General features: G+C 48.3%; 1 protein-coding gene across 1 annotated transcript in view; it reads left to right on the plus strand.

Moving 5' to 3' along the window:
• The window catches only part of LOC126980783 (transmembrane protease serine 11D-like), a 42,792-nt gene extending 35,246 nt beyond the window's left edge, over positions 1 to 7,546 (plus strand). The window contains exons 8-12 of the mRNA XM_050831066.1: positions 3,471 to 3,640; positions 4,618 to 4,732; positions 5,080 to 5,218; positions 5,839 to 5,966; positions 7,373 to 7,546. Of these exons, the coding sequence (XP_050687023.1) occupies positions 3,471 to 3,640; positions 4,618 to 4,732; positions 5,080 to 5,218; positions 5,839 to 5,966; positions 7,373 to 7,546 (726 nt within the window). The remainder of the gene's footprint in view (positions 1 to 3,470; positions 3,641 to 4,617; positions 4,733 to 5,079; positions 5,219 to 5,838; positions 5,967 to 7,372) is intronic.
• Positions 7,547 to 7,769: the final 223 nt, after the last annotated feature.

The following is a 7,769-nucleotide window of genomic DNA, read 5'->3' on the forward strand; positions in this document are numbered from 1 at the left end:
AGGAGCACCTGTGGCCGCTCGCATCGCCCCCTCCCGACCCCCTACGCATTTACCTCAACTAATCCGAGTCACGGGAGAGCATGACACTCTTCTCCTCCCCTCTCATCCCCCTATACTGTCCCCTACCCTCCCATACATAGGCATAGACACCCTCGGACCCTTCTCTCTACTCCCCCGTCTCTTTCCCTCTCATACGTGTAAAGCCCCATCTTCCCCCTTTCCTTCCCTTCCCATAAGTGTAAAGACTCACTCCTGCATCCTCCTTCCTCTCCCAAACGTAAGACCTTAAGAACAGAAGGAGTCTGCAATAGGTTGGGTGACCCTTCAAGAACAAGTTAGCTTCATGGGCAGAGCAGACAGGTGGTGTAAGGTCAACGCGAGCTGCTGTATGTAGGTCAACTAGCCTCGTACAACTTCCTCATGTCCACACGTAACGAAAAGATACGAAAAAAAAAAAATTGTCAGCGGCGTTTCTTTCCCGTCGTGATTAGGTTCCGTTCAGTGCGCGAGGCGGCGGCGGCAATCGAGTGCTTCCGCTTGCCGTGTGGAAAGGTGATTTAATTCCACGTAAAAGTAAAGCCCAAGCCGCGGCAGGTGAGGCAGCGAACAGGTGTGACGCGGCGTGTAAAAGCGAGCCGATGTTCATTTTTTTATCCCTCGCCGCTGTGTGTTTATTTTTTCCCCGCCGCTGTGTTCCCCGAAGCAGCCGCGGCAATTTGTTAATTAGACTCTCCATCCACGGTGACGTCAGCCGCTCGACCAGGTTATAAAAAAAGTTATTTTCATAATACCTGAAAAATGCACAACAGCGGCGGAGCGGCGGCGGCGGAATGAAAAAAAAGAGTTCGTGAAAAAAAAAAAAAGAGTCGGTTAGCTGTATTTTTCACCGTGAATTTAAGCATTATTTACGTGTTCAATACAGGCAACACAGGCAACAGGCGGCTCCCCCCCCTCCCCCTCCCTCCCCTTACCCCTCCTCCCCCTCCCTCCCCTTACTCCTTCCCCTCCTCACCCCTCCTCTTTTAATTTATTTTCCTCATTTTTTTTAGTTTTCTCAATTTTCACATATATCTTACTTCCCTCCTCTCCTCCTCTTCCTTTTCCTCTTCTTTTTTTCCTTTTTATCCTCCTCCTCCTCCTCCTTCACTTTTCTTTTTCTTCTTCCTTTTCTTCTTCCTCCCCCACTACCTCCTCCTCCTTTTCCTCCCCCCGCTCCCCCCTCACCCTTCTCATCCTTTTACGCTTTCCGTCTATAGTCTTTTCTTCCTCCGGTTCCCAACACGTACTTTCCTCCTCCTTCTCCCTTTCCCTCTCTCCTACTCTCCATTTTCATCTTTCCTTCCGTCTTTTTCCTCCTTTTCCTTAACGCGTCCTTCTTTCCCCTTGTCTTAACAGATCATCCCTCTCTCCCTTCCCCCTTTCTCTCCTTCCCCCTTCTCTCCATTTTAAGCTTTCTTCCTCTCTTCCTTCCTTCATTTCCTCAACACGTTCTTCTTTCCTCTTGCCTCAACAGACCCGCCCACCACCACCACCACCACAGCAATCATAGCAACGGGCGCATCAGGAACAACAGGAGGCGGCCCTTCTTCTACGACTCCAGCGCCCATTGATTCTTCAGTCTCACCTATTACAGCAACGATACCCACCGCCGCCACCACGGCTGATCCAAGTTGTTCCCGGCCGTTCTGTGGTGCGTTCAGTGAGATGTTGCTTCTTCTCTATATATCTTATCATGTTTTAAGTCTTCTGTGTCTTGTGATGTGTTGGTTAGGTGTGTGAGGCTCGTATCCTGTTCTTAGACGTTTTCGGATCTCACAACTATGGCTATTTCCTATGGCCATAAGGATTCTCTCATTCTTTTCTTCTATATCTTATTATCGTGTTTTAAGTCTTATGTGTCTTGTGATGTGTTAGTTAAGAGTTTGAGGCTCGTATGTTATTCTTGGACGCTTTCGAATCTCACAACTATGGCTATTTCCTAAGGCCACAAGGATTCTCTTATTCTTTTCTTCTAAATCTTATTATCGTGTTTTGAGTCTTTTGTGTCTTGTGATGTGTTAGTTAAGAGTATGAGGCTCGTATGTTATTCTTGGACGCTTTCGGCTCTCACAACTCTAACTATTTCCGAAGGCCACAAAAGGGATTAGTTGGGTTTTCAAGAGCTTTTTTTTACGTTTATGGTGCAGAAGTCTTTCAAAACTATCAATACTAACTACAACTATTTCCCAAGGCTTCCTCTATTTCCCAAGCCTCCCCTCCTCCTCTTCCTACTCTTCCTTTTCCTCCTCTTCTCCCTCCTCCTCCTCCTTTCTCGTTGTACCTCCTCTCTCTCCCTCCCTCCTGTTTTTTTTTCACGTTTATGGTGCAGAAGTCTTTCAAAACTATCAATACTAACTACAACTATTTCCTAAGGCTTCCTCTATTTCCCAAGCCTCCCCTCCTCCTCTTCCTACTCTTCCTTTTCCTCCTCTTCTCCCTCCTCCTCCTCCTTTCTCGTCGCCTCTCCTCTCTCTCTCCCTCCCTCCTGTTTTATTTTTCACGTTCATGTTGCAGAAGTCTTTTAAAACTATAAGTACTTACTACAACTATTTCCCAAGGCTTCCTCTATTCCCCAAGCCTCCCCTCCTCCTCTTCCTACTCTTCCTTTTCCTCCTCTTCTCCCTCCTCCTCCTCCTTTCTCGTTGTACCTCCTCTCTCTCTCTCCCTCCCTCCTGTTTTATTTTTCACGTTCATGTTGCAGAAGTCTTTTAAAACTATAAGTACTTACAACAACTATTTCCCAAGGCTTCCTCTATTTCCCAAGCCTCCCCTCCTCCTCTTCCTACTCTTCCTTTTCCTCCTCTTCTCCCCCCTCCTCCTCCTTTCTCGTCGCCTCTCCTCTCTCCCCCTCCCTCCTGTTTTTTTTTGTTTCACGTTCATGTTGCAGAAGTCTTTTAAAACTATAAGTACTTACTACAACTATTTCCCAAGGCTTCCTCTATTCCCCAAGCCTCCCCTCCTCCTCTTCCTACTCTTCTCCCTCCTCCTCCTCCTTTCTCGTCGCCTCTCCTCTCTCTCTCTCCCTCCCTCCTGTTTTTTCTCCCTCCTCCTCCTTTCTCGTCGCCTCTCCTCTCTCCCTCTCCCTCCTGTTTTATTTTTCACGTTCATGTTGCAGAAGTCTTGTTAAACTATCACTACTAACTAAACTACCCACCCACGGAAATGCTCACACAGCCTCTGCCGGAGCCTTGTCAAACTATCGTCTCTTACACTTTTCCTGTTGCATTTTCATCTATATTCCTTTTAAATGTCTTCCATTTTTCTTGTTGCAGCATTTTTATCTTTTTTTCCTTCTTGCTTTCTTTAATTTTTATATTCTTATCTCTTATTAACTTCAATTTCTCGCCTCCTCCCCGTCCCTCTCCCATGCCCCCCTCTACGGACCTTCCACACCTCACACTCCCCCCTCAACCCCCTACCCCCCCCCCCACACAGAACTTTGCGGCACGGCGCCCATCTCGGTCGCCTCCAACAAGGTCGTGAACGGGGAGGATGCGGAGGCTGCAGAATACCCGTACCAGGTGAGCATCGACAAGTACTGCGGGGGCTCACTCATCAAGGAACGCTGGGTGCTGACGGCGGCCCACTGCGTCACGGGGGGGTGAGTATAGCAACCATTCACCAAGGTCTGATCACGCTCTGGATTCGGGTTTGCCAGTCACTGCTGAATGACACCAACTGAGCATCTAATTTGATCATAGCATCTTCTAAACAGTATATAACAAACCCAGGGTATATACGCGGCCTTTCTTCTTATTTTCCATCTACTGCGTCATGGGGAAGGTAAGGAAGGGGTTCTCCATGGTCTGATCACGCTTTGGGTACGTGATTGCTGGCTAGTGCGGAAAAACGATAACAGAACAGCTTCCTTTCTCTAACCTCCTAATCAGTATATAGCAAACTCCCTTTCTTCTTCTCTTTCATCTACTGCGTCACGGAGAAGGGTGGGGGGCAAGTAAGGCATTGGCTAATCACGCTCCATCCCTATACTTTTCCCTCTGCAACGTCTTTCACTATCCTCTTGGTCATCCCACCCTCATTCCTTGCTGCTGTTACCTTGCTTTAAGGGGCTGTTACACTGGGCAAATTTTTCGTGGATCTTCAGTCAAACCACGATTTCCGCTGGCGTGGTTCTCATTTGTTTCTTGTTATTGCTGCTGATGATGATGATGGTGAGTAATACCGTCGTCCTTCAGTGACATCTACCGTAGCTTTGGAAGATTGTGGACACGTCAGAATACCGCGGAAATATGAGAACCACGCCAGCGGAAATCGTGGTTTGACTGAAGATCCACGGAAAATTTGCCCAGTGTAATAGGTTGGTATTGTCAAATCCTCCCATCCCTCACACCAACTCTTTCCAAAGGCCTAAAAGGAGGTTAATCGAGTTCTAATGAGTGTCCTTTTAAGTTGACGGTACAGAAGGCGGCTCAGACTACCACCAGGGTCATAAAAGTACCCCTGGAAATGCCCCAGACTCCCACGAAAGACTAGTAAATTACGTGTTCTTGGGCGAAAAAATGTTTAAAAATATGGCCCAAAGCCCTTTCACTCTTGCCCCGCCGTTTCCCCGCACAGCCTCGTCCCGTCCAAGATCTACCTCGGCATGCTCAACATAGTCACTGAGGACGCCACGGTTATACTCTCGCCCAAGAACATCATTGCCCACGAGAACTTCAACCCAAGGACCTATGTGAGTGTATTGTTGATATGTTGCCGGTGGTGGTCGTGGTGGTGGTGGTGGTGGGTATGATGGATTTGATAGTAGTGGTATTTTTTTTTATAGTAGTAGTAGTAGTAGTAGTAGTAGTAGTAGCGGTATTATTATTATCATTATTATTATTATTATTATTATTATTATTATTATTATTATTATTATTATTATTATTATTACCACCACCATCACTCAAACAACCACCTCCATCTTCTCTTCCACCACCTCTTCCTTCTCCTTCTCTTCCTTCTCTTCCTCCTCCGCCTTCTCTACTTCCATCACCTCCCTTCACCTCCTCCTCCTCCTCCTCCTCTTCCCCCCGCCAGGAAAACGACGTGGCGGTCATCGAGCTGGAGGAGGCCGTCACCTTCACGGACAAGGTCAGCCCAGTGTGCATCGCCCAGGACGGGGACATTCCCTTCGGCGGCAAGGCGGTGGCCACGGGCTGGGGCGACCTCATGTTCGGTGAGTGCCGGGGCGGGGCGACGAGTGGCGGGTGTCGCGACGCTGAAACGTTGTCATCACCCTTTGTCCCTTTCTCCTCCTCTTGTTACTTTGTGAGCCTTATTTGTTGAGCTGGTTGTATCTATTCAAGACTCTACTGGGGTTTCCAGCTCCATTTCTCCAGTCGTTTTGAGGCTTTCTGGGTGACACAGTTCATCTGCTGACGCTTCATGTGGTGAGGAAGTCGAGGTCACCAAAATCTTCACACACCTTGGTTGCGTGCGTAGTTCATGAGCATGGTGAGTCTCATCAGGAAGCTCTCGACGGATTGGCCTGACCCGCGGTGTTATGGCCTCGCTCAATACGAGTATATGACGTTGTCGAGATCTATGTAGGCGGACAAAGATCTTTAAGTCGCTTGTGCTTGTTCTTTAAGTCTTACTGTATGGATGTGAGACGCGGGCACTGAACAATGACTTGGAGAAGCGTGTCCATGCCTTGGGTGCTAATTGCCTTCGCAGGATCACGGGGTATTACTGGACTGTCAAGCCTCCCTGTTATCCTTCCCATCACCCCTAAACCTTCCTCCCTAGCTCCCCACCTCCACCTCCACTCCTCACCTTCCCTCCCCCCTTCCCCAGGTGCCGGAAACTACCCCGCCATCCTGCAGGAGGTGAGCCTGGACGTGATCAGCGACTCGGAGTGTGCCCCCTTCGGCGACCCAGCCTTGTTCATCTGTGCCCTCACGCCCACCAAAGATACATGCCAGGTGTGTGTGTGTGTGTGTGTGTGTGTGTGTGTGTGTGTGTGTGTGTGTGTGTGTGTGTGTGTGTGTGTGTGTGTGTGTGTGTGTGTGTGTGTGTGTGTGTGTGTGTGTGCTGCCCTTGAGCTGCTTCCGTTACTGCAAAACGAAAATGATTTGATAAGCGGCTCTCTCGACATGACTCAAAGCATATCGTCACCTTCATAAACAAACCGCCTAAGCCATTATTTTCTACTTTACAGGAAATCAGAAAAGAACTGTCATTCTCTCATTTGGCTTAAGATTTAGGCAGAAGTGAAAAGGCCAATTCTAGAACACTCAAGCCTTGAATGACGAAGGCAACTATACATACAATACCATACATTTTGAGTAGCGGGCTTTTTTTATATATTTTTCTTTACGCCCTTGAACTATCTCCTTAGCTGTAAAAAAAAAAAAAAATACAAGAATGGGCGTCACTTGTTGAAAAATTGATGTAGACAAAAACCTGGAAATCTCTGGAAAATGACTTAGGCGATTATTTTATGAGGGTGACGAGTATGTTGTATAGAGCTTAGTTTTTACAATGCCAAGTATCAATCAATGTGTGGCTGCCTCACGCATTTCCTCATAGGGAAAGTAAACACGTATATAACAGCAGCCGGTTCAGTAAATATTCCTCCCTCACCGTAAGTAAACACGTACCAGCTGGGGATTCAGTATAATATTCCTCCCTCACCGTAAGTAAACACGTAACAGCTGGGGATTCAGTATAATATTCCTCCCTCACCGTAAGTAAACACGTAACAGCAGGGGGCTCAGTATAATATTCCTCCCTCACCGTAAGTAAACACGTAACAGCAGGAGATTCAGTATAATATTCCTCCCTCACCGTAAGTAAACACGTAACAGCTGGGGATTCAGTATAATATTCCTCCCTCACCGTAAGTAAACACGTAACAGCAGGGGGTTCAGTATAATATTCCTTCCTCACCGTAAGTAAACACGTACCAGCAGGGGGTTCAGTATAATATTCCTCCCTCACCGTAAGCCTTGGAACGTACGGTTGATGGATGGGTCCCCGCGAGCCACGGTCGCTCACGTCACCTTGATGGACACGCCCCGCCCCCTCCACCGGCAACCCTTATTTAAAAGACCATTCTCCTCGCGCACGCCCATTAATCCAGGCCAGGGCACAGTGGAAGGGGCGGGGCTCACTGGTCACGACGCCCGGGAAAAGCGCGCTGGAGGGCAGGATTCACGCGCGACGAGACTGGACTGACGTGATTTTAGACTGACTGACTGATGACTGATTGATCTATTGGGAAATCTAATCATGGTGGTGTGACTTAATTAAGGGTTAGACTGCAATTTACAGACTCCTTTCTTATCCTGACCCTGAGATGATGAGGAGCGTGCATTGTTTCCTGCAGGGTGACAGCGGCGGCCCTCTCGTGGCGAAGGTGTGCGGCGATAGGTGGGCGGTGGTGGGCATCGTGAGCTACGGGGTAGGCTGCGCCACGCCGGGCTTCCCAGGAGTGTACACGCGTGTCCCCGCCTACGCCCAATGGATCGCTGATAAGACTGGCTCGGACACCTGCACCTAAGCCCTCAACACACAAGCCCGGACTTTTAAACGTATCGGAGCCCCGGTTCGCCTGTTTGAAAGACCTCTCGTAGAAATAGCAGGGATTTTCATGGACTGTTTTGTGATCCTATTGATAGTGTTACACGACTTCTTCATCATGTAGGACGAAATCACCCATCAAAGCCCAGTTAGTCTTCTCTGTGGCCTTGAGAAATACCCATAATGGAAGCCCTAGACACCTG

Source organism: Eriocheir sinensis, chromosome 45 (genome assembly GCF_024679095.1).
Source record: "Eriocheir sinensis breed Jianghai 21 chromosome 45, ASM2467909v1, whole genome shotgun sequence".
Lineage (NCBI taxonomy): Eukaryota > Metazoa > Arthropoda > Malacostraca > Decapoda > Varunidae > Eriocheir > Eriocheir sinensis.